Raw genomic sequence first — 27,248 nt, forward strand, 5'->3', positions numbered from 1 at the left:
TTATTTTCTGCTGAAGAAGCTTCTTGGATGAGAAGTAAACGTCTTCAAAGAAAAATCAGAACGTCCGGTTGCCTCTTGAAAAGCACCATGACCTGGATGACTGAGAATCTCCATAGACATTTAGCCATCCACTTTGGGATGAACACCCTTCGAATGGTACAGGAATATGAATGGATTTCCAGAAAAATAGCAGACCACAGGAACCATTTGCGCTTCAGTTTGAGATGCAGATAACAGACTTATCCCCAACAGCCTGTGCCTGTGTTCAACAGGGAAGGGCCACAGGGCAGAAAACATCATGCAGAAAACACAGCTCCAGAACACCCTCCTTTCAGCAATTTCAAGAAGGCTCCCCACCTATTTGCACTACTCAGGTGACCCTGGGGACAAGGACAAACCTCCAAGTGGCCTCAACGACTCTCTAAAAGAATTCAAATGACCAGATGACTGCAAGGAAAATAAATCCTTCCATTCTCCACCATCCAGTCAGAGCTGAAGAAGCTTCTTTTATGAGGAGTGAAGCATCTTCAAAGAAAAACAAGTCCAGTTGCCTCTTGAAAAAGCACCTTTGGGACAACTATGATCTGGATGATTGAGAATCTCCATAGACATCCACCTGCTAAGCCATACATATACACTGTGGGTTTCAGCCCAGATTATGGCTAAATTCACAATGTATGAATCCAGCTGTTTTCTTAAATCCTCAACAGTATACAATCTATTCCTGCAGAAACAGTATACAGTCAATCCTTCATTTCTCTGACACAGTACTATATTTTTTTTTTATTTTTAAAAATAATAACATGCTCCCTCTGGATTTAATGTTTCTAAAACACAATCTGCCTGCTTCAAAACAGTATCCAGCTTAAGGTTAAAATATGTTGGATGTAAAAAGCCCAATAACCTGTTCCTTCAAATTAAGAAAACACATGCTGTGTGTCAAAGCAAACCTTTTTTAATGTGATGCTGGGAATTATTTGCATTCCCAGCCAAAACTCATTAAATACAGTTGTCTGAGATAAGAGCACGCCTTTCAGGGTTGTAAAAAGCTGCCAAGAAACAGACGTTCACTTAATTAGCAGATAAACCGACAGAAGTTCCAGCAAAGACAAGCCAGGGCTTCGATGAGGAATCAGAATCTAATGAACTTCTTTGCTTCCTGCAAAGAGCACATCACCAAGGGCTGGCTTTTATCCCTTATGGGAGGGGCAATCACCTCCCAGCCTTACTCCCGAGTCGCCCTGCTGCTTCAGCTGCTCTCTCCTTCTAGCAGCCCTGCGCACACGCACACTGGGACCAGGTTCTCTGGGGTCCTCTGCTTTGTTGCTGCCAGACTCCAAAGGCTCTGAAGGCAGCACCCCATTCTCAGATAGTCCTGGCCCCATCCCTGCATCAAATGTAGGACCCTCGTCCAAGTCCTCACCAGACTCCCTGACTGGTTCCCTTTCATCCTCACTGTCTTGACATCTCTGCCATCTGCACCAGCTGCCGGCGAACCACAACCATTAAATAACAGTGAAGAGAGACAATAAAGGCAAATCTTTTCTGCCAACTGATGGTTGACCATGATATGAAACAACCCAGAAGTGGGGAATAAATATTGTGTGGGGCTATTAACCTTACGGAAAAAGAAGTTGGAAGTGACTGGGATCTCACACACACACATAGGTATGAAGACTGTGCTTACACACTCAATTACAATCAAAAATAATCAAGGTTATTACTTGTTAGCATGTTAAAGGAATTCAGCTGCTATCTTCTAATCTGCACTCATTAAACATGCTGTATGAACCTGGTTTATTTAGGTTAAATTTAATATGCTGTATGAGTTCAGCTATTGGTTTATTCATTCAATCCTTATCAAACAAACTATGGCCTACTTGGCTGTAAACGTTTGAGTGGCTACAGATCAAGAGTTTAAGCAGTTTGAGTTTTACTGTAACTATTATTAAATAATTAGGAGTGGGAAACACAGTAATTGCTAAGTAATTGGAAGCCAGCTGCTGTGAAGCTGGGTTAGACATCTTTTACTGTGATTAATATAAGGATCCAGTTTCAAATTTGTGGGATAACCATGGTTTGATGATAGCCATCTCAATAATGGTTAGGATTTACCTCGTGTGCTAAGCCAAATCAGACAGACCACATTATTGTTTTAGCACTGTGTATGAGTGCAGCTGGTTGGAGATTGAAGAGAACATGAGTTAGTTACAAGTAGACATAATATTTTACTTTCAGTAATCAGATTTTATTATCTTCTGTTCCAAAAACACAAGCAATATGTACGACGGTTTGCAAATGTAATTTGCCAGACAGAACAGTGAACAAAGAAAAAGTTAGGTATGCCTGGGATGCAAGCAAAATATCAGCCCAATCACTGTCAACTTTAAATTAAAAAAAAAGTATTATTAGTCTCCAAGCCCAGATGTCAGCCAGGGCTCTCTTAGACCACAGGCGAAGATAGAGGGGAAAAATGTAACTCAGGCAGCAAATGGGGACTTGCAGCTTAACAGACCAGGCTTTTACAAGCCTAGGCAGAATTTTATCATCTTATGCACTTGCCAGTATTTTAGGCACAGGGGATGTGAGCCAAAAGAAAGAAATCTTCCCAATCATCCACTTGTGTTTTGAATTTGTACAAGTGAACTCAGCTAAGTGCCCAATGTGATATAGAACCAGACAATAACCAGAAGGAAAAGGGCAGTAGTTCCAACCATTAGTAATCTACTCCCACGTTTTAGGGACCCTTGTGAGAGCTGAACTGGGGAAAAGGGTTGTGTAACTATGTCAATAAATAGAGATAAAGGAGACTTGGAACAGACTCGGGTTCAAGGGAATTGTCATCCCTTTGAGGTTGTCCGGACAAGCGGGGGGGGGGGAATCTTGGCGGGAGTACCTCTGTTTCTCAAAGGAGGCAGTAAATTCCAGAGAAAAACCCCAAATAAATGACTGTTCTGAATACTTCCTGAATAAGTCCCAAACTGGATGAGGGAGGGAGAGAGGGAGGGAGGGAAGAAGAAGTTCAGGTGGCTACATCCTGGAATCTCTCAGAGTATGGGTAGTCCTCAACTTATGACCATTATTGAGTTGTAAGTTGTTATGGTTGTAAGTCAAGGCATATGACTAGATCCAATTTTTTATTATGCAAACAGTGTTATCTATGAGCAAATCCATTCTACCCAATGGGTGTTATTTTGCAAAAAAACAGAAGTAAATGTTCAAAACTGGCAAAAATATCAAAAATCATGGTCACATAATGTTGTAAGAGCTGTTTGCCAAGCACCCAAAACATTATCACATGGACTGTGGGGTTCGGCATCGTCGTAAAACCCACGATGACCTATCAAGTTCAAACTGGTCTATTTGGGCTGCTTACGCTACACAGTGTCAGCACCTGAAGGACAAAGTTTGTTAAGAAGGTAATCTCAACCACATAATTGAAGCTTTGCCCATTTTTTTTACATAAGAAAAGGGCAGGACTTCAATTAGGCAGTCACAGCTGCCATCTTGACTTTTTTGCTGTCCACCCTCAAAGATTCCACTAGGGTCATGGTAAGAATGAGGCCAATTTGCCAAGAAGAGTTTGAGAATCCCTTCTACACTATTCCACTCAAGCCAGAGGGTTTCAAGGGAATGAGCTATGAATTAGCTACCTGATGAGTGAGCTGCTCCAGAAGTAAATAACTGCACAAACCACCCTGGGAGCTAAACTTGAAGAAGTGTTATTCCTAAGGAAGTATTGAGTTGCACAGCCAAGGGTCAGGTTATCGAATGCAATGAAGTCACCGCCTTGTCGCCAGCGAGATGACTTTCTCCTTTAAAAGAAAAAGAGAGAAATTGTACTGGAAACGCGGGTGCCAGTAGGCCAGGAAGTGTGTAGCCCACCCACTCACAGGCTAAATCAGCAGCCAATCCAGCATTCTGCTCCCTGAACCAGATAATTGGGGGGAGAGAGAGAGAGAGAGAGAGTTGGGTGGGATACTGTTTCATATTTCACTTTCTATCCTAACAAAAAACAGAACACAGGCGGGGACTGGAGAAAAGGAGCGGCTGCTACACACAATGAAAACCTGTCAGTCTTATTAAGTTAAGGGCAACAGAAAGGAAATTAATTTAAATACAGTCAGCCACTAGGGGATACTGTTGCTCTATCAATTTTTATATTAGCAATTGCTTTATTAAGAAAGGGAAACTGCTCTGAGTGTCCTTTTGGGTACCCTCTTTCTAGGTTTTCAGCAGAAAACTTTTACCACTTTTGATGCAATCACGGTTTTACTTTTCCTGCAATTTCTTTACCTCCAATCCTTGCATTGTAGAGAGTAATCTGGACAACATTTTTGAAGAAATCAGAATCTGCAGCATTCACACTGCAGACCAAGAATATTGTGTTTCCAAGAAAGAATCCATTCAGTTAAATATTCACTTGAGAAGAAACAGCATGCTCTCTGAGCCAGTTCTATTTACACTTACAAGTAAAATAAAACATAGATTTTATTTAAAGAAAAAAAAAATTTGTTTGAGAGTGAAAGAATAATCTTCCTAAATGACATTTATTTTTATATTCAGTAGATTTATAAGGCTGCCCAATTCAGTGTAACTCTAGGGTGGTGTGCAACAACAAAAAGCAAACAATAAATCGAAAGAGAGTAACATGATGTAAAAACATACACAATATATAAATATGAATATGAAAGCAAAGCCAATTTTGTTTGCTCTCTGATTGCCTTGCTGCAAGCATCTCACAGTTTGATAAAGTAGAACTGATATAATCAGTATATATACTGATATATCTATAGATACTGTATATATAGATCTTTCTAGAAGAGTGCTGCCTTTTACTACATTTGTCCAAAGGTTGTTCTTAGTTTCTGAGCAGTAAATAAATCTACCATCTCATTTTTTTTTGTTTTCTGCCCTGACAAGACTTGCGGTTAAAGGTTAAGATGATAACTATAACTATTTACAAAGTCTGCACTATTACTATTAATCTTCTCATGCCCTCCTTATCACCCATCCCCTCCCACTTGTGACCATATGACTGTAACTTTGTTGCTTGTATCCTTATGATTTATATTGACTATTTCCTAATATGATTTGATTGCTTATTGTACCCTATGACTATCATTAAGTGTTGCATCTTATGATTCTTGACTCTTGATGAATGTATCTTTTATGTACACTGAGAGCATTTGCACCAAGACAAATTCCTTGTGTGTCCAATCACTTGGCCAATAAAGAATTCTGTAAAGAATTCTATAATCCTATAGATACTTTTTCAATGATTTACTGTTTTATCATTTTACTGTTTTATGACTGAAATCATTGTGTAAATTGTCCACAGAAATGCAATTATTGTTGAGTGGATTAACTATTTCTTAGTAACAGCAATAAGAGTTGTGTTCTTCCTCTCCGTAAGGTACCTTATAGAGGGTGGACCAACTTTCAGAACTCAAAAAGATGCAATCAGACTCTCTTAATTATACTTACATAGCCCTGTTGTCATCTCCTTAATTCCTTTTTGGTACTTTTTGGACTCGGAAATGATTTTTTTTTTTAGATTGCATGACTCCATTTCTTTATGAAGATGCTCAGTATGAACGTGAAGCATCTTTCTCACTTCAGACCCCAGTAGTTACATATCCCTATAACATTCTGCTTAATTTTCAATAATTCTATCCAATAGCAATAGCACTTAGACTTATATACTGCTTCACAGTGCTTTATGGCCCTAAGCGGTTTTATATTTATAATTTTTGAACTCTCAAATTAGTTCTAATTTTATAAATAAACAAACTGCCTAGTCACCTCTAGGTCTATTGTTAATTTACCAACAAGAGTATTAGCAGGGAAGGTTGGGCCCAAGGCAAACCTTTGTGATCATCACCTCTCTCCCCCCAGCTGAACAAGAATTATTAATTAAACATATGCAGTAACATTTAAGAGCGCAGGTTTGTTCTGGTGTATAAACCAACCAACTCTTAGAAAAGACTTGCTTTCTTCCGTTATTGTGGGTTAATATAAGACCAGTCAATCCTGTAAAATATTTCCTCTAAGCTAAACAATTCTAGCCATTGTTTTTTAAGTTTTCCCAAGCCTTCCTTTCTTTTGGGTTGCTTTTTCTGCACCTTTTCCAGCTCCACAATATCCCTCTTGAGATGTGATGTGACAATCAGAATTGTGCATTGTATTCTAGATGTGGCCAAGCAAGTTTATTGTGAGACATTAAAATATCATGTAGGTGATTTTATGAAACTAATTAGGTACCACAACATTCTTCATTAGCCACACCAATTAAATCCCTATCATTTTATAAGCAAAACCTGAATTCCTAGCTAGCACTAAATTGTGGTCCAATGACCAAGACTTTGGATCATAGTCCATATATATCCTCACCTTCTTACATAACGTGTGTCCTTTTAACCACCATAGAAGCCAGACACTTATTCAGCTGAATAATTTGAATAACACTAAGTCAAAGCAGATACTCAAAGCAGGCTTTGTTTCTTATCTTCCTTCACTAATTGTGTATTTATTCTTATTATTTTCAGTTCTTTGCCAAACTTTAACCCATCAGAGGACTCCCTCTGGATTGTCATGCTTAGTTCACCCAAAAATCTTCAGTGAGGAACCTTTTAAAAAGGTTTTTCTTTTTTATTAACTTCTCTGATTAAAAAAAAACAACAGGAAACTTGAGCACTGTTTTGAAAAATGGATTTGGATTTGGGAATAGGAAGAAAATATATTTCTTTGAGCACACTATCCCACTGAATTCAATTTGCAAAGCCTTCTGGCAACTTTTTCCACGGGCTTTCATGGATCACAGGTTGCTTTAGCAAAAGCAGGGATAAAGGCATGAAAAAAGGGGAAAAATAAAGAAAATGTTGTCTTAGGAGTGTATTCCTTGCAACTAGTGCAGTGTGATTGTGATTTAGGAAAGCATGTTGCCAGAATATACTCTGTTGCCATTAAACCAAAGTCTTAACAGCTTTAAAAAAAAAACGATCCGTAAGAGAAGCAAACAGTTTAATTACAGATGAAGATAAACTCTCCACCGCCCCGCCCTGAGACCGGCAAACAGAGACTATCAGGGCAACTCTCCTTCTCCTGCCCATAGCAACCGCGCTTAGCAACACGCGCGTGGCTGGATTGGGCGGAGCGGTCTGGATTTCGAACGTCGGGTCGGCTTTCTATGCAAGGCCGGGGCTGTATGGCCTAGTCCGAAAGTGATGCTAAAAGTAAAACTCCTTTTCGTAGGTCCCAGTGAGGTGAGTGTGCTTCCAAGACCTTCTCAAAGAAAGGAAACCTCTCTCAGTCTTGTCTCTCGACTCCTCGTCCTTTTCCGAAATCGGACGGGAAAGGCCGCGAGACAAACCGGAGTTACAGCCTATTGACTCCCCCGAAGATCGCAGGTGAGGAAGGACAGAGTTCTGTTGTCTTCACTTGCCTCGGTGGACTCCCAAAGGCATCGGGTTGCCTAAGGGTGAGAAAGAAGATGCTGAAAAGCTGGGTGCGAGTTTGCATAATAAAGCAATTGCGTTTTCTATTCCTACTGATAACGGCCATTAAAACAGCACTGTAGAACCTTCATGTTAAGAAACAGTCTATCTTTAAGAGATCCTTTCCTTAGTATTCTGCTGAGTCTTTTGTTTTTCTAGTCTGATCCAGCAGGTTTCTTCTTATTACAGGTAGTCCTTGACTTACAATCCATTCCTTTAGTGACAGTTCAAAGTGACAATGGCACTAAAACAAAGTGACTCATGACTGTTTTTCACACTTACAGTTGTTGCATCAATGGTCTTGAGTTCAAGATTCAGATGCTTGGCAACTGGCTCATATTTATGATGGTTGCAGTGTCCTGGGGTCATGGGATCACCTTTTGCATCCTTCTGACAAGCAAAGTTAATGGGGAAGCCATATTTACTTAACAATAGTGTTACTAACTTAACTGCAGTGATTGTTTAACAACTGTGGCAAGCAAGTTTAAAGAAATGGGGCAAATTCACTTAACAACGGACATTTTGGACTCAATTGTGGTTGTAAGTTGAAGACTACCTGCCAAAGAAAATGTATTTTCAAGATGCCTAATCATTGCCAATTTGGGTTGAGGCAGATGGGAATTGGAGTCCAAAATATCGTCTCTCACCTTGAATGGGAAAAACAGTGTCAGAATGTTCCTTGAAACTAATCCCAGTCTTGTGCATTCATTTATGCATCGCATTTCTAAACTATTTAAAAATATATCAACCACAGTGGGGAAGAATTCCAGGTGGCATCTTCTTTAAGCTTCAACCAGTATTAAAAATACCTGTTGCAAACTTGTCAGAGCAGCCATGAAAAGATATAGTTTTGTTGGGTGCATGATCAAAGTACTTTTGTTGTAATTTAATTTCTGCTAATGCTTCGGTAATTGTGTTTCTGAATTTGTTTGTGATAGGCTGGAAAATCTGTCTTGGCAAACTTCTTGTCAGAGACCACTGAAAGTATTGGCAGTTACATCCCCACACAAGGAGTAAGGTGAGGAGAAATAGACTTATTTGCTGTGCATCTGATTACACAAACAAGCTTTAAAATGTCTGAAACCATTCAATGAAATCATTCTTAGTAATTTCTCACTGTCTGAAAACAGTACTAGATCATACTGATTTACAGGCAGTCCTTGACTTATAACACAATTGGGACCAGAATTTCTAAACAAGGTAGTTATTAAATCACTTTTTTCAGTGTCACTGTAACTTTGAACAGTGCCTAAATGAATAGTTGTAAGTCGAGCACTACTTGTGTTAAGTTACTTCTTCAATAATGAAACTTGACATTTAGTACATACCCCGTCTAATATATGTGGATCACTGCAGAAATGAATGTGATTATCTTGCTTATAAATAACTCTCCCCAAGATTACTATCCTATAGAAAGATTTGCTAAATGTGTGGCTCAGGTGAGATAGTTGCATTTTTCTGCTGAGGACAGAAGAAGGACTTTGCATTCTCTGGTGTTTGATTTGTTAATCTCAGGATACAGGGAATGGTCTAGTCTTCAATTGCCCTTTTCATGCAAATTCCATACAATACATTTGTCTGCATGCAGCTCTTAACTGACAGGCTAATGCATAAATCCAAGACTATGACTGCCTCTTTCTATTGAAACTAGAGATAGTAGTAGCTTATATTAGCCAATGGGCAGAGAAAATTGAATGTCTGAGAGAGTTCTGAGAGAGTCTGAGAGAGTTCTAATTAGATTTTGATTGGAAAGAAGAGAAATTAACCATGGCAAGTAATATGATACAGTACAGTTCATCTGAAAAATATTCTGGCAGTATACAAATCAGGGTTCCTCTTTCTCTAACATGCCTGCTTTATTTACTCAAACGTATCTATTTTTAAATTTTAGGATTTTAGAATATGAGAAGCCACATTTCAATGGAAACAACAAAGGACCAGGATGTCGGTTTGAACTATGGGATTGTGGAGGTGATCAAAAGTGAGCAAGTTTTTTATATATCTTGCCAGCTTTCTCAGTGTAGATCCATTCACAACCTGTACTTCTTGGTGTGATACATTGATTAAAAAACCAGCTTTTTAATTCACATAGAAAGCCTCCACAGATAAAGAGGCACCTTGTTGCAGACAAGTAGTTTGGTGGGTATTTGCATTATGACAGTGTCATAAACTGATGTACATTAGATTCTGAAAGGGTTCAAGGCTCAAGGCATATACTGTTTTTGTATTTATTATTGCAATTATGGTATGCTGCTTATTTGAGGGGAATTTAAAATGTTATACATAACAATTTATCTTCCATCATTCAAGCTACAACCACCCTGTGAGTTTTGTTGGACTGTAAGAGAAATGAGATATGCACATCTGTAGCCGTATAAGAATTTCACATTTCACATTAAGGCTTAATTCAATTATTTGGCTTGTTGATTTCATCTTATACAATATGCCAATGTTTCTCAACTTCATCAACTTTACGATATGTGGACTTTAACTCCCCAAATTCCCCAGGCACCAATTATGGGAGTTGAAGTCCACTCATCTTAAAATTGCTAAAGCTGGGAAATACTGTGTTATATGAACCCAACTGCTGTGATTAGCAAACTATGCTTGACGTTTTACATTAATATTTATACTTCGATAATGATGGGCTGCATATTAAGTAGTTGAAAAACTGTGGCTTGAAGCAGTGTGAAACCAGTTATTATCTGCAGCTGGGTTGCATAATTTCTATCAAACAAGTGTTTCCAGCCACATTCTTTTTCTTTTGCATTTCTAGGTTTGAGACTTGCTGGCCTGCTCTGATGAAAGATTCCCATGGTGTTGTCATTATTTTTAATCCAGACTTGCCAAGCCATGTGAAGGAAATTGAAATGTGGTACTCCTGTTTTGTCCAACAGCAGCAGTTGCTTGAGAATCAGTGCTTGCTCATTGCACATCACAAGCCAGGCACTGCAGATGTAGAGAATCTCACATTGCGTAAGACCATAACCTTTATTTCCCCATTTTGTGTAATCTTTGTCAAATTACAAACCTGATTCAGTTTTCTCTCTTCAACTTCGAAGCTTCACCATTGAACAGGCTGACATTGATACACTCCAGCCTTGAAGAAGACCCTGAAGATGTCCGAATGGAATTTGTGAAGTTCCTGAAGAATATTACTAATTTGGTAAATGAGAACCGGGACAGAGAGGAGATGCTGATTATTAATTAGTAATATGATAAACATTGGAGAAATAAATGGCTATTATTTATAAATAACTTTAAGTTTCCATTAGGCCTTTCTTAATGATTACAAATTCATTTTTCTTCCAAATGTGAGAATAACTGTATTGACTTGGAGTTGTGTAACAAGGGAATCAGCATTCACTGTGCGGTACACAATGAAAAATACATAGCTATGGATCCCATATACAGGTAGTCCTCAACTTACATCAGTTTATTTAGTGACCATTCAAACGTACAATGACACTTTAAAAAGTGACGTGACCATTTTTCACACTTATGACCATTGCAGCATTGTCATGAAGTGATCAAAATTTAAATGCTTGACAACTGACTTATGACAGTGGCAGTGTCCCAGGGTCATGTGATCTCTTTTTCCAACCTTCTGACAAGCAAGTCAGTGGGGAAGCCAGATTCACTTAACATCAGTGTTACTAATTTAACAACTGCAGCGATTCACTTAACAGCTGTGGCAAGAAAGGTCGTAAAATGGAGCAAAACTCAACTCAATTGTCCTGCAGCGAGTTGTCCCGTGGCAAATTGACTGTGACAAGTTGGCTGTGGCAAGTTGTCCCATTCTGGTTTTGGACACAGTCTCCATAGAGGCAGATGTCTCTGTTGACACTATTACAATTAAGTTCTGAGTCCATTGTTCAAAAATATTCTTCAGTATATCCAATGTTATAATATTTGGCTTCATTCTGTAATTGTAAATTGAGTTTATGTTCTTCTTTCATTGCTGTCTTCTTTACATCACATCTGTTGGCATTCATTGGTCCACTGACTAAACCATGCTGCATTTCTGAAAAGTATCACTCTCCAATCTAATCAGCCAGTTGCATGCTACAACCACTTATTTAAAAATGGACAAAGTCAGCTCTAATCTTTGGAATCATCTTTGCTTTTTTTCATCCATTTGGTAAAGCAGTTGGTTCTTTAGCTGCAAGAATGAGATCAGAGAGCTGATTAACATTGTTTGCTTGCTTATATTTGAATCCTTTGCCTACCAGTAGTTGATCAGAAGCTTCAATATGTTTGACATTATCAGCAATAGCAGGAAAATTGGTGAAATTATTAACTAACTGAGGCCAAAGTGTCTTCCATGCAACATTAAATGTGCTTTGGTTTATTTCTTCCAAGGATTCTTTAATGATAAACAATGCATGAGCAGTCATATATCATTTTCAAGTATCTCAAACAAAGTCTTAGCTACTTGGAATTGATGGGTGACAGTGGCCCTGGTTTAGATTTTTCGTGAGTGGCCATTCTCTCTATGCCGGATCTGGAAGGGTTTTTTAGTTTATAGAGGACTCCTGGCAGATGAAGTTGCAGAAGAAACATCTATAGTACTAGAGAAAGACAAAAGGTCTGACATAGGTAAAAGTCCACATGAAAGATTACATCATGCTGATAAGAGTAGAAAAATGAAATTATTCTACAGAGATGTGTAACTTGACCTGGACCTTATTAGAGAGGAAACAGCTATGAGGATTCTAACAGAGGAATAAAAACACTTGGATCTTCTCTTTTGGGGAAATTCAGATGCAGCAATTATTCAATTTGGCGATATCTATTTGATTTTCTGAAAGGCATATGGAACAAATATTTTTTCTCCTTTTTAAAACAGAAAGATCTTAAAAGTAGTGTTTATACAACAAGTTTTGTTTTGGTAACAAGACGCCAAAGATTCCAATACCATTGTGCACAAAATGCAACACCAATTTTGCACCCAATCCAACCGTATAATACCGCTTTTACTCAGAGGTGATTCCAACTCCTCCCACCTTTGAAATGAAAGTTTAATAAGAGGTTTGGTGCATCAAAAATGACTAACCAAACATTATTATCTAAGTATGAAAAATAACATAAGCACAAGACAGTGCGGTTGGGTTTATGGATCAAGCTCAATTATCAAGTATTCATTAAGTTTGGCTTGTGTTCTTTGACCTAGCTAGTCTGGTTTTTGCAAATATCTTTTGTAGCCATTAGTTAATATGAATAAAGTCAATGATACTTTATTGAACAAATAAACTAAACTCCGAACAAATCCTAGATAGCATGATATTTGAATCCAACCTATGATGTATTCACACACTATATTAAGTCAATTAAACTGGATATTTACTGCTTTACTTACTTTTTAATTTACAGAAACTGAAATTAAAACTTGCAATAAGTCATTTTGTGAGACTCCAGGGTACACTCTAGATAGGCATGTGCGAACCCATTTGAGATTCTTTACCAGTTCAGTTTTTGATCTGCAGTTAGGCTAAATATTTTTTTAATAAGCCTGGAAGAAAACAATTCATTGTTTGTTAAGTATGGGAATGCAAGTTCTGTTTCTACTGTTCCTACAACATATAGGAATGTTTCAATTCTATGTGTCCTTACTGCAAAGGGACAAATTTCAAAACTATTCTTGCCAAACTGCAATCAGTAGATTCTTTCCAAAGTGGGCAGTTCTCTTATGCCTGTGCAGTATTGGGAAAGAGAAGGAATTTTCCATTTCCATTCACTGCCATTTCAGAATAGCCACTAGCTGGAAAAAGACAAGTCCAGAGAAGTAAATCACAGAGATAAGGACAGATTCTTTTTTTAATCTATGTACAATTGAACATAGCTTTTTTTGTTTTAGCTTTGATTAATTTCTCATGGTGTGCCAGCAGATTTTGCTAACATGGGAATATCATCACAAATGCTTCTCTAACCTAACCTAAAGTTTGTGTACCCTTAATTTTCAATAATTAGTTTCTATCAGTATTTTTTGTAGGAAGGAACAAAATTTGCAGGTTCATGAAATATGAGTCTTTGGTGATCACTTCTTACAGAGGAATGAAAGAGTGCTTTCAGACTCTTAATATGTGTAGCTTTCACATGAAATCATGAGTTTTGAATCTATTTCAACTTATAGTCAATGCAAGGAACATTAACTACTAGTACAATTGTTTTCAGCATTTGGGGAGGTGTTTCATCTGCTTTCCATTTATTCAGAACATGCACCCACATGGAACCTTTTAGAACGAGGAAGGAAATTACAAACCCTCTAAATGTTTTTTGCAAAGATTTTCAATCACAAAAAATACCTGGGAGGCAGGATAGGTTAAGATAATTTATGATTGCAAGCAAACTATTGTTTCGGGATGAAAACCAAATTTATAGAGCTGTTGCTGGAATGATCCTTGGCAGTTTAAAATGTATACACCAGTCTCTCATGAAAATCCTGGGGCTTACCTAAGTTTCCACAACAAAATGGCATTAATAAGAAAGATGCTAATAAATATGTCTTTGGTTAGCAATGTACATGCATCATTTTTATTTCTGATTAAAATTACAGTAGGGGATAAAAAAGAGCTGACATTGTTTTTGGGCATTTATGGGATACAGTTCCAAAGTTGTAAATTGACAGACTTGATTTATTCAAGTCTTTGTTGAAAAGTTGCACAGAACAATCCCTGGGGAATCTGGAATTACCAACAAAACACAACAAAACTATGCCCAAGTTCACATTTAAAAAACAGGCTTGCCAGGTTAACATTCAGATATGGGAGACCCTAAAGGTCTGATATAATCCCTTTGACTGAATTAGGAATGGAAAAAACAAAACAAACGGAATTTAGTTTTGTTCCTTGTAGAAATGCAGATGAAATTCTCATAATTTGTAGAAGAGATCTATGTTCATATAATACACTGAACTACAAGCTAGCCAAATACATTTTATGTTGCATATTGAGATAAACTAGCTTATATCTTTACAAGCTAATAATTCAGTGTGTTATGTAAACTCTGAAATTGATTTTTTTTCTTAAACTATGGTTAACAACTGAGGTTAGAATATTCATAGATGTTAGCTCTAGATTTCAGGCATGGTAGGTACAAGAAGGAGAAACCGCATGTGTGAAGGACCCTTGCCTAGCAAGTCAAGTACTGTATTGTGATTAAAAACAATAACACTAATCTTCGGAATGAATGAAACGTGGAATATGGAATGTGGAAGCTGATTGGAACCAGAAGAACACTGATTGACATAAAAATTTTTTGCTAAGGAGCACAAGACATAATGCTTCCTCCTTTCAGATCTTACTAAGGTAAGTAACCTACGTAACTATTATAGCCAGGCTTGAATACAGATTGGTTCGGTATAGCCCCACTACTTTCTCCCAAGCCTCTTCAAAAAAAGATGGGTGTATATAAGATGAAATTTGTTTTTTCCATGGGATCCAGGCCAGGTTTCTTGAGGAGTGGCTGGGATGCCCTCTTCCTTCAGAGAAGCACTGACTACAACCTGGATCCAGCTTCTAATCTCTTCCCAGGTGGAGCAGGGATCCAATGCACATGTGGCAGAGCTACACTATAGAGAACTTGGTCCCCTTCATTGAGATCTACAGCTAAAAAAATCTTCAACTATGTCTGTTATCTCAATAGAGTCCATCTATATAGTTTCCAACTTGGAACAGATAAAATCTGTTTGATCAAGACTGTAATAGCTGTCATATGTTTCTTCCTCTGACCAATCCTAATATAAAAGATCTGAGTCACCTTAAATAATGCAATTGGCCAACATTTTGCCAATGGAGTAAAAGTATGGAAGTGATTCTCACCACCTCTTTATCACTTACATAATAGGACCAAACTTCAATTCATACCAATGTCTAGGCAAATTCACTATTTGAAGATCATATTTTAAACTGTTCTCCAAACACATTCCTCCATATCCTATTTTACAGAAATAGTCTTTCACTTGAGATCTCAGGGGTGTAGACAGCCCTCAAAAAATCCTGGATAACGTCCATAAAACCACTTCAGGCATTGCCATCTAAATCATAATTTTAATAAGCTAGGAGGAGAAAATAAGTAAATACATATGGAGCGGATATATTCATGGTATTGTATTAAAATAAAAATTACACTAAATTATTCTTTCCTCTTGGCACAACAGTGCATGTAATAAGAAGAGGGCTTATCTGCTGTTAGAAATCACTTGGGATTATTCCTCAAAAACATAAATCTTCCATACCAAATTTGCAGAATAAGGTACTGTTGTTATAAATAATGCAACGGATTATGCATGCAAGCCAACTATTCATAATCTTTTGGCTTCTAAAACAGAACAACAATAGCATTTCTGTGTTGGTAATACAGTTCTAATTACTGTGACATCTGCAAGCAGAGAAAACAGATAAGGTGCTCTTCAAGTATCTATATTTTCCAATTTATAATTAGACTTCTATTGTATTTAAGAACATGATGTTCAACCTTACTGAATCCCAATCACATTTTCTTACATTTCTCTCTCTTTCATCCTTGTAATGGGAGGCATGCTTAACCATCAAGACAAAATAAAGAATTGACTAGACAGGATACCAATATTTCAGGGTTGCCTTCCTTAACTATACAACCACAAACATCTTTACCTAAGCATTTGTGCAAGGCAGTTTGGTATGACGTGTTCAGATTTGCTGCTGCTAAACTCTGATATATACTTGTCTGTGGTAACTTCATTGAACACAATTAATGATGCTGCCTGGACTGTTTTGACCGTGGGGCCTCAACTGCACCTCTAAAATTTGGGGGCAAACCATCAAGGCTAGCCTGATTTTCCATGGTTTCAGAAGAACAAGACAAATATAAGGGGTTCTCAGTTTAACATATTTTAAGTCCCACCATTTACTCAGTTTAAAGAAATTGGTTCTCATCATAATAGGAAAATATCCATGTAGGCCAGCAATAGATTTACAGGCATTCTATTATTGTACTTATTATTTTTGAAGGGTGTTAAATCATGAAAACACTGAATTGTAGAGTAGAAATGAATCACAAGGATCATCTAGTCCAGTTTCTGCAGTGTGCAGGAATATCAAACTGTCCTTTTGGCTCTTCTTCCAAAACTTCGGAGGCAGAGTATCCATAATCTCTGTACTTAGGTAGGCTGTTTCACTGTTCTACAGAATTTATTTTAATTAACTTTTTGACAACTTATCTAGATCCCACATTGTTTGCTTATTTATTCCTTGTGTTCCAACTCCAACTGAGATTTCTGATTGCCATCTGCGATAAATTTACAATCGCATTCACTTTTTCTTAGTTAACCCCAGGACCCCCACCCCCCAAAAAAAAAATAATGAGGAGGAGGAGGAGGAGGGAGGAGAAGAGGAAGGAGAAGAAATGTCTAGGTCTGATGTCTCCAACTCCAGCAGCATCACTGCATCATCACCAGGAGAGATTAATTTTTTTTAAAAAGCAATCTGGCCCTACTTGCAAAAAAGTTTGCCCGGCGTTGCCTTAAACCATTAACGTAACGTGTGAACCCAACCAAATACAAACACCCCAACGAGACCCTGCATCTGCACCCCAACTTTTAAATTCATTTTTAGCAGCCATTTCCATCACCCTGATAGCAGGGACCTCCTGCAGCTTCTACTCCCCGCCGGCTGTGCGCCCTCAGCACTGTATTTTCCCCACCATCTCCCTCCAGCTTTCGGCGCCACAGGGCGCATGCGCAGCCGCTCGAGCTCCCTCCTTCCCGCCGCCGATTCTCCGCCCCCTTCGCCTGTCAAGATGTGTTCGGCTACGTCTCCTGACGTAGCGGACCCGGCCTCGGCGTGACGGGGACGAGCTGGCTCGGTCATGGCCCAGCCCGGGGAGACCCCGGCTTCGGAGCCGACGGAGGGTGAGGAAAGGAAGGCCGGGTTGGGGGTGGGGGAGCCGGCGCCGGCCTGAGGCGCGGCCTGCTAATTCTGCCTCGACCTGGGTGCAAAGGGGGGCGTGGGAAGCGGGGAGGAATGCAGGCCGCAGAGGGAGCGAAGGAAGGAAGGAAGGAAAAGAGGAGTGGGGTGGTGGACATGGAAGGCGCGGAGCCCCTCGCTCCCCACAGGCGCTTCTTCCCTTCCCCGCGCCCGTCCTGAATCCAACCCTCCGTTTTTTCTACCTTCAACGTCGCTCTCCTCGCCCGCATCCTTTCGAAGCCCCCCTTCCCCTCGCCTCGCCATTTCACTCCCTCTCCGCTGCTTTCCTACCCAGCCCCTCGTCCTCCTGCCCCCCCTCCCTTCTTCTCCTTGGCCCAGCGGCGTCCCAGCGCCTTGGGCACCATCACTTTTCGCGGCGGCTTGTCGTCTCTGTCCCCGTCGCAGCCCACCTCTCTTCCCTCCTCCCACTCACTTCTCCAGCGACTCCTTGATTTCTTTCCTTCCATTCTCCCAAACACCTGATCCTTCTCCCTCCCTCCTTCCTGCACGCGAGTTTTCTCCCTTCTTATCTTTGTCACGAGTCTTAACCCCAAACTATTTTATTCCTTGCTCAATCTCTCTCCTGCTAACCCCTGTTTTAGCTTTCCCCAGCTTAGAGTTATACTGCAAGAAGAGTTCTTTGTGGTTCAGGATGTTGCCTGAACCCAGTCAGATTTAACAGATAATCAGAGTTGGAAGGGACCTTGTAGGTCATCTAGTCCAACCCACCCCCAGCCGCCCAAGCAGGAGACCCTACACCATTTCTGACAGATGGCAAAGTCTCAAGAAGAAGTGGTGCTCCCACAACTTCTGAGGGCAACTTCTGTTCCATTGGTTGATTGTTCTCATTGTCAGAAAGTTTCTCCTTATTTCCAGGTTAAATCTCTCCTTGTTCAGTTTCCATCCATTATTCCTTGTCTGGCGTACAAGAGCTTTGGAAAATAGCTTGACCCTTTCCTCCTTGTGATAGCCCCTCAAATATTGGAAGACTGCTATCATGTCTCCCCTGGTCCTTCTCTTTACTAGATTTAGCCATGCCCAGTTCCTGCCAACGTTCATTGTATGTTTTAGCCTCCAGTCCCCTAATCATCCTGGTTGCTCTTTTCTGCACTTTTTCTAGAGTCTCAACTTCTTTTTTATAATGTGACCAAAACTGGATGCAGTACTCTAGGTGTGGTCTTACTAAGGTTTTATAGAGTGGTATTAGTACTTCCCTTGATCTTGATCAGTCAACCCATTTATTGTTCAGAAACCGAGTTAACTTAGTGGCCAGGTTATAAATTCAGCCACAAGGTGTTCCTCTCCCCACCCTTAGATGTTTTCATTGCAAAGCAAGATTTGTCCCAGTTGTTACCTTTTCTGCTTATAGCTTCCCACTCATTCTCAGAGCCCCTCAACATTTACTGTTCTAAACTTTAGTGGTCTTTTTTTCACCTGTGATCCTCCTTCATGTCTATGCAACCACTTACTTTAACTGTCACCTAAACAGTTTTTGGATTACTGTTCTCTCTTCTCCACAACAACCACTTCCTGCGTCCTTGAGGTGTTAAATAGTAATACTAAGTGTGATATCAGCTGTGGTAAGGTTGAGACTAGCAGGAGCATGGATTAATGTTGTTAACAAGTTTATACAGGCTATCTAGATAAAATAATCCCAATAGGTATTAACTATGTTTAATCACCAGACAGACAGAAATATGATGGTTATGGCATTAGTCTAAAAATGGAGAGACTGAGATTCAGGTTTTCCCTCTCCCATGGAAACTGACTTCCAGATTGTAGACTAGTCACTGTTTCATTCCAATGAATCTCACAGGTTTGTGGTTGTGGAAACAAATTGAAGGAGAAATACTATGTAAATTGCCTTGATATTCTAGTGAAAAGGCAGATTTATATCTAATGTAAATAAAAAAATAACTAATTTTATTAATTTTCTAGAGCTGATTCCTCAAGTTTGTGGACCAGTTGCTCCTTGAACTTTTTTTCCTTCTGCTGTATAGGCAGGTTTGGTTCCCTTTTTTTAAATCAGCATTTTTCCACTATGCTTGCACACTTTTTTTAAATAAACAGTTTATAGTTGACTTGGAAAATATGGCAGTATTAATGAAGATACATTATGGGTGATGTTTCTTAGAAAATAACAAATGTAATAAATAGGGGAAGTATGTATAAAATTGTATGTAAGAAGGAGGGGAGCTACTCCTAGTACATGTACATGTACAACTACCATTGGTAGAGGTGTCAATTTTGCAAATTGGTGTGACAGTTATACAGAAACATGCTACTGTAATTGAATGTGTGAAATAACAGATTTTATTGGTTGCAATTGTAAACCACGAGGATAGTTACAGAAAAGTTGTTTTAATGCTACATAATCTTGTAAAGTTAATAATAATAATGAATCAATAAAATAGTTATAGCACTTAGACTGATATACCACTTCACAGTGCTTTATAGCCTCTCTAAGCAATTTATAGAGTCAGCATATTGCCCCAACAATTTGGGTCCTCATTTTATTGACCTCGGAAGGATGGAAGGCTGAGTCAACCTTGAGCTGGTGAGAAATGAACTGCCAAACTGTAACCGGCAGTCAGCAGAAGTCACCTGCAGTACTGCATTCTAACCATTGTATTACCGCAGCTCACATGCTTGATTTGCTGTGGGAAGACTTATGAATCTCTGTTATTGTTACAATTATTTCTTTGATAGAAGCAATTCTCCAGGAGAATACACATTTCTACAAAAACTGTATGTGGTAGATGCCATAATATCATATCTTCTTCCCAATCCTAAGGGCCCAATTTGGATGGAAGGCTGAGTCAACCTGGAGCTGAGGATAAAACTAAAAGTAAATTGTAAAATCATCTATTTAGATAAAAATATTCAATTAATATTTGGTACCCAGTCAAAATTCAGAGAAAGTAATAAATTAGACTTTTGAAAGAACAGAATTCCAAAAGTTATTGGCTAGGTTTTTTGCATTTGTGTGTTGTTAATCTTTTCCACTACGTGGTAACGTCCATGCAGTTTTCTTGGCAACTTTTTAAAAAGTGGTTGCCATTGTCACCATTTGCAGACTGAGAGAGAGTGACTGGCCCAAAACCATCCAGTTGGCTATTATCTAAGGACTAGAATTCAGACTCTCAATTTCCATGCTGGTGCCTTTAACCACTACAACCAAACTAGTTTTCAGCTAGGTTCATACACTGCATTATACTATGATGCAGTTTGCTTGTGGCATTTTATATCATCTTAATCCAACTAAATATAAATCATAGTTAACACAGTTTATGGCTTAGTGGTGTATTGATCAAAATCAGTAGGCAGAATTTATTTTTCTGCAGTTAAAGGTGTAATGAATAAGGTTTTATCTCTAGGATATAGTTTTGGGATATGGGGAGAAGTTAACGTGTTAAAGCAATTTTCAGATGCCTTAGATTTAAAAATGCTTTAAATGTTCTTATGAAGTGACTTTATAATCATATATGCATGATGTTGGCTTTTTATAGGTAGCTATATTACATTATTTCTCCACTCTGGACATGAATCCAAATACTGTATATTGGAAAGCTTCTAGCTTTTTATAGTCTTCAGAGGCATTTTTATGGTTGAGTGCATAACTTTAATTCTACTGAGTAGTTACCATAGTACACTAGGTAGCAGATCTTCCCCCAGAGAAATGTATGAGTGATAAATGTTGCAAAACTGGACACAGACAGTCATGGCCAGTGCATCTACCTGAAGATAAATTACAATATATAAGTGTGCATTCTGTGACTGTTAAAACTCTTCATGTGAATAAAGAAATGATTAATGTCAAGAGATGAATGAAGTCATTTCAGCCAGGAATGGACCAGATCCTGCTTTTGTTACATGGAGGAAACGGAATGCAAAAATGCTTCTCTGAAAATCCATACAAGTTTGTACCATGTAAACAAATATATTAAAGTTCAGGAAGTATCAAAAGAAGAGTTACTTTCCCTTAAAACTATTTTTATATCTGTGCTGGTCATAGAGGAGAATTTTACCTTTTTGGTAACTGGGTTTCTTCAATACTAAAGAAATAGATTTAGTATTAAATCTATAATGTATATTTCATTTTGGTTTGACCTATTGGGCAAACTCAGTTTTTTCTATATGGAAACCATAGGTTTGGGCCATGATATATATGGCTACCCAGTTGTGGTTTATTCAAGAAATTATGGTTATAATGTAAGAGTGCAACTGTTAAAGGTGTTGATGCATTGAAAATGAAAAACATAATCTTGTGATTATGTGGTTCCATCCTACGTCTTAAGGGAATTCAGACACTCCAATTTGCTATAATGTCAGTTTTTAAATTACTGTTATATGAATCATTTCTGGTTTTTCATCTGTGAAATTGGATGATCATCTCTTCCATTATGGAATAATACTATAGTAGAAAAGAGGTGGAGTGTATAGATTGTAGTTTATTTGTATTGTGCAGACTTTGAAAACTTGTTGAGAATTGCATAGGTATGGCAAAAACAGTTAACTGAAATAGTACAGAGATTTGTTTGGAAATAGACAGTTACTTCTTTTGCAAAAATTGAGTACAGGAGGGAAAGAGTTTCTGTCCATAGTAAAATGATCTAATAACGTGCTTTAAGATCAAATGAGATATTGAAGTTTGGGAGATAATGATGGCAACTTCTGAAATATTTTTTAAAGTTGATAATATTGAGTATATAATAGAAGACTTAATAACTTCAGATTCACTGTTAACTTATTTTATAGGATAAGATATTTTTTGTCTGCCCAGTGGTCTCCAGAGCTATGAAGATTTAAAAAAACTTGCCAGAAAAATGCAGCAAATACAGTAGTATAATTATCAGATAGGTTCTGCACTTATTCAATGTTATCTTCTATCCTATCTAAAGAACAGCAACCGTATGCTTCCTTTTAAATACAATATGTTTTAGATGGAATGCATCTCTAGGTAATTTGACCTTGTAGAACTGGTTCACATATAATAGCAGTCTTTATTTTTCTATTATTTGAATAAGGTTTCTCTTTTAATATAATACAATATGTTAACCATTTCTAATTGTCCTTCAGAAATTATTAAAAGATCCAACTATAATTTACGGTCCTGTTTTGGAACTGGTTTTAGAAGCACATGGAAATTATGTTATGTTGAGAGACTGACACAAATAAAGGAACTTTGGGGTTAATCTTACTAACAGAAACTAAGAAATTGTGTTGAAGTCTATGATGGTTACCTTAATTGAGAGACAAAAGAGGGTCATGTAGGCAGTATATACAATTTGCATATAATAAATATTTTTTTCTTATGGGACATGAAGATGTGCTTTTTTCTTTTGGACTGAAGAGCTGATTCTTCACTCTTGTATGAACAACTGTATAAAAAAGTATTTTTAAAAATATTCTGTCATTTCTGAAAAATTGGATATGCTTTGATTCAACCATCTATTTATTCTGATATATTCTGAGGTTCTCGTGGGTATTTGTATGTGGATCTTTGGTTATTCGGGTTTTCTCCCGTGTAAAATTGGAAGTATCTAGGTGATGTTTCGATGAAGTCTCATTCATCATCTTCAGGCTTGTGTCTTCGGCTTTGTGCTTTTCGGAGAAATGTGAGCTTGTAGCTGCTTCTTCCTTTTAACTGCTAGTGGGGGTGTGACTTGATTGGGTGGGGGCTTGGCTGTGTTCTGATTGGCTGGGGGTGTGTTCTCATTGGTTGGGGGGTTGGCTGTGTTCTGATTGGTTGGGGGGTTGGCTGTGTTCTGATTGGCTGGGGGTGTGTTCTGTTCAGGTGGGGGCTTAGTTGTGCTCAGGTTAGTCTTAGTTGCTGAGGGATTTGAACTTATCCAAAGAAGAACAAACTGTACTACAACCTGAAAGAAGACACCAACATAATAATCTTACCAGCAGACAAGGACAATGTGACAGTGGTTATGAGCACATCTGACTACCAAACCAAGTTAACCAACGTACTCCAAGACCCCACATCCAAACCCATAAACACAGACCCCACCACCTACCTAGAAAAGACCACCAGATCCAAAATAAAAGCCTCCCCCATCAGCGAAGACATCCAGCAAAGAATCATACCCAGAGAGAAATCATCCAGATGCCCTAAGCTTTATGGTCTCCCCAAGCTACACAAAGAAGGAACCCCACTTAGACCAATAGTCAGCTCCATAGGCTCACCTGTACAAAACCTAGCCAAATTTCTCGCCAAACAACTACAGCCCTATGCAGAATCCATTAACTCACACGTAAGAAACTCATTCCAGTTCATCAAGATCATAAAGAAACAAAACTTACAACCCAGCGACCTACTAGTGAGCTTTGATGTCATATCCCTCTTCACCCAAGTGCCTATAACAGAAGCCTTGACAGCCATCCAAAACAACTACAACCCCCCCAAGCACATCTTAGATCTGACCAACCACTGCCTATCCAACACATACTTCACCTACAACAGACAAAAATACAAACAAATAGAAGGAGCACCCATGGGATCACCTCTCTCGCCTATCATTGCAAACCTCTACATGAAACACTTTGAAACACAAGTTCTAGAGAAATATGATCACAAACCCAAACTCTGGCTCAGATACGTAGACACCTTCTTAATATGGCCACACGGGAAAGAAAAACTGAACAACTTCCTCACACACCTCAACAGCCTACACCCCAAAATACAATTCACCATGGAAACAGAAGCTAACAATCAACTTCCCTTTCTAGATGTCTTAGTATACAAAAAATCAAATGGTTCCCTTGGACACACCATCTACCAGAAGAAAACACATACAAACTGCTATCTACATGCACTCTCACACCACCACCCAGCACAGATCAATTCCGTAGCCGAGACACTCATCTCCAGAACAAAATGCTTAGCTGACAAACAACATCTAGAAATCGAACTACACACTCTCACTAACGTACTAACAGCCAGTGGATTGCAAAGAAAGAAGATTACCCACCTAATCCAAAAAGAAACCCCAACCAAAATCAAGACAGAGAACAAGAGAACGTCAAAGCCCTCCTTCCATATATAAAAGGCACTACAGACAAAATCAGCAAGATCTTCCAAAAACACAACATTAAAACAGCATTCTGCACAAACAGAAAAATATCCACCATCCTAAGAAACCCTAAAGATAAAATCTAGTTAGAAAACCAAGGATTATACAAAATCCCTTGCACTGCCTGCCCCACCACATACATCGGACAAACTAACAGAAGAATAAGTGCATGCATTGAAGAACACAATAATTCAATCAAAAAAAGAAGAACCGACCTCTTCCCTGGTCCAACACCTCAAAGCCACAGGACATGAAATTGACTTTAAAAATACCAGAACTATCGCCAAAACCGAACACTTCAACAATGGAATAATCAGAGAAGCCATAGAGATAGAAAAACGCCCACACAGCATGAATAAACGAGATGATACCTTCTGCCTAGCAGCCATTTGGAAACCCGCCCTCATTAACAAACGAGTACCTAACATGAAGAATGACACCAGACCCACACCCATGAGGGCCACACAAGATGCTACCACCACACTTCCACGTAGGAAGCAGACTCACACCCACAGAGAAGAAGAGACATGACCACAGACCAGAAGCCGTACCACAGCTGCATCACTATCCGCTTCAAACCCCTCCGACCCATACATGAAGCGAACTGATACCCATCATGAAGATGTGGCATGACCACGAACGCAAAGCCAAACAACAGGACCACAGCTCACCAGCTCAAATCCCCCGGCAACTAAGACTAACCTGAGCACAACCAAGCCCCACCTGAACAGAACACACCCCCAGCCAATCAGAACACAGCCAACCCCCCCAACCAATGAGAACACACCCCCAGCCAATCAGAACACAGCCAAGCCCCCACCCAATCAAGTCATACTCCCACTAGCAGTTAAAAGGAAGAAGCAGCTGCAAGCTCACATTTCTCCGAGAAGCACAAAGCTGAAGACACAAGCCTGAAGATGATGAATAAGACTTCATCGAAACGTCGCCTAGATACTTCCAATTTTATGCGGGAGAAAATCCGAATAACCAAAGATCCACATATATATACAAATAAAACATACACATATACATATATATATACATGCATATACATACACATACACACACACACACACACACACACACAGACGAACACAATACAGAAGCCTGAAATGTTGCTACAAGTTTAGAAGCACAACTATAATGACATGGGAAAATACCCGAATAAAGCTGAATACCATACATATAAGTACCCACGAAAACTTAAGAAAACATATATATATGTGTTACATATAACATTTTATATATATATATATATATATGGCATTCAGCTTTGTTGGTATTTCCCCGTCATTGTAGTTGTGCTTTAAAGAAACAATAGCTTCGACAGAATCTCATCTGCCATCATCATGCTTAGAAGCCTGATGATGGCAGATGAGATTCTGCAACGTTGCTACAACTTTAAAAGCACAACTACAATGATGTGGGAAAATACCCGAACAAAGCTGAATGCCATACATGTAAGTACCCGGGAAAATATATATATATACTATATATATAAAATGTTATGTTTTATTTGTATTAATGTACAAACAATTTGGATTTGAAGACACTTCAAAATGACACATTTCAGTGTTAAAAATGAACATCATTCATTTTTAAAAATAAAAACGTCATTATTTGAACAGGATGGAAAAAGGCCAATAAATTCATCAATGACCAAGTAGCCATAGGGTTATGATGGCAATTGGGATCAGGATTGCCATTGCTAGGTAATGCAGTCAATGCAGTACAATGTCATGTGACTGCTTTGCATAATGACAATCCTGGTTAACATAACCCCAAGAAGAAGTGAGAGTCCCAGCTAACTAGTGCAGGAATGACCCTGGATAGTGGAGGAGGGCCTGGGAATGCCGGCACAGACCATGCTTGGGGAGGGGGTGGTATTACTGTCGAGGAAAAGAAGGAACAGCTTGCGACCTTCCCTGCCACCTTCCCTATTGACTTTGCTGGTGAGAGCTGGCAGAAAATGTGACGATTGATTAATTAATTGAATATATTTAGTAATCATGTGACTGCAACTCCCTGAAATTTTGTAATCATGAGTGAGTAAGTACCCTGTTTACAATCCTGTGCCACCAAGGTGTTATAATGGCCAGAACTTTGAGGATGTCCTATGTCTCTTTGCAGCTCCACCATAACTTTGATCAATGAACAAATGGACATAAACTGAGGACTACCTATATTGGAATTTTCTTTATCAGGATCCAAAAGGAATAGAAAAGAAGATACAGTGGCATCCAAGAAAGGGAATGTTACAAAGTATCCAAATGAGAAAGCTGAAATGATAATAGGATCTTCTGCTTGAGAAGTGGGTTGGATTAGAAGACCTCCCAGGTTCCTTCCAGCACTTGTTATTCTGCTATATCTTGAATAGTGTAATCATCAACAGTGCCGGTTGTGATTGGTTCGGAATGAAACCAAGAATCTGTAAGAATAGTGATGCTTGATGAATAAACTGTTTATAAAATAGTTTCAAATAAGCAGTTGTTGTACATATGGTTACATGATAAAGGAATGAATATACCTTTAAATCTAAAATAAATCTAAAAACATGGTTGATTGTTTATGAGAAAGCATAGATTTTCAGGGTGGATAGTGTCCACTCAGCTGCATTGGGAGTTACCAAAAAAGCTTTGATGAATATCTGTAACTGAGAGGAGTGTTTGCTAAAAATGTGTAGTAAATGGTAAGTAAATGGTAATCTTCTGGAGCTTCCTGGCTTG

General features: G+C 38.7%; 2 protein-coding genes across 7 annotated transcripts in view; both read left to right on the plus strand.

The window, feature by feature from the left end:
• The first annotated feature begins 7,111 nt into the window (after positions 1-7,111).
• On the plus strand, positions 7,112-10,751 carry IFT22 (intraflagellar transport 22). 3 transcript variants are annotated; one of them, XM_087926868.1, is made up of 6 exons: positions 7,143-7,265; positions 7,781-8,036; positions 8,435-8,514; positions 9,388-9,477; positions 10,273-10,472; positions 10,559-10,751. In XM_087926868.1, the coding sequence occupies exons 2-6, from the start codon at positions 7,989-7,991 to the stop codon at positions 10,705-10,707; spliced, it is 567 nt and encodes a 188-aa protein (XP_087782994.1). In that variant the 5' UTR covers positions 7,143-7,265; positions 7,781-7,988; the 3' UTR covers positions 10,708-10,751. The 3 variants fall into 3 exon arrangements, with proteins under 3 accessions (XP_026564329.1, XP_087782994.1, XP_087783003.1); XM_087926877.1 differs by having other exon boundaries at positions 7,170-7,480; XM_026708544.2 differs by lacking the exon at positions 7,781-8,036 and having other exon boundaries at positions 7,112-7,265.
• Positions 10,752-17,233: 6,482 nt separating this feature from the next.
• RABEP1 (rabaptin, RAB GTPase binding effector protein 1) overlaps positions 17,234-27,248 on the plus strand; it is a 56,600-nt gene continuing 46,585 nt past the window's right edge. For 2 of the 4 annotated variants that reach the window (XM_026708417.2, XM_087926899.1), the window contains exon 1: positions 17,234-17,385. In XM_026708417.2, the coding sequence (XP_026564202.2) occupies positions 17,343-17,385 (43 nt within the window). In that variant the 5' untranslated portion in view covers positions 17,234-17,342. The remainder of the gene's footprint in view (positions 17,386-27,248) is intronic. The other 2 variants (XM_087926884.1, XM_087926894.1) reach the window with 1 other exon arrangement.

This window comes from Pseudonaja textilis, chromosome 1 (genome assembly GCF_049901715.1).
Source record: "Pseudonaja textilis isolate UNSWEBS1 chromosome 1, rPseTex1.2, whole genome shotgun sequence".
NCBI classification, from domain to species: Eukaryota; Metazoa; Chordata; class Lepidosauria; order Squamata; family Elapidae; genus Pseudonaja; species Pseudonaja textilis.

Coding starts and splice junctions, on each gene's coding strand:
- IFT22 (XM_087926868.1), top strand. CDS start 7,989: ATGGGGCAAATTCACTTAACAACGGACATTTTGGACTCAATTGTGGTT. Junction 8,037..8,434: donor TTTTGGACTCAATTGTGGTT/GTAAGTTGAAGA, acceptor TGTTTGTGATAG/GCTGGAAAATCTGTCTTGGC. Junction 10,473..10,558: donor TGTAGAGAATCTCACATTGC/GTAAGACCATAA, acceptor TCAACTTCGAAG/CTTCACCATTGAACAGGCTG.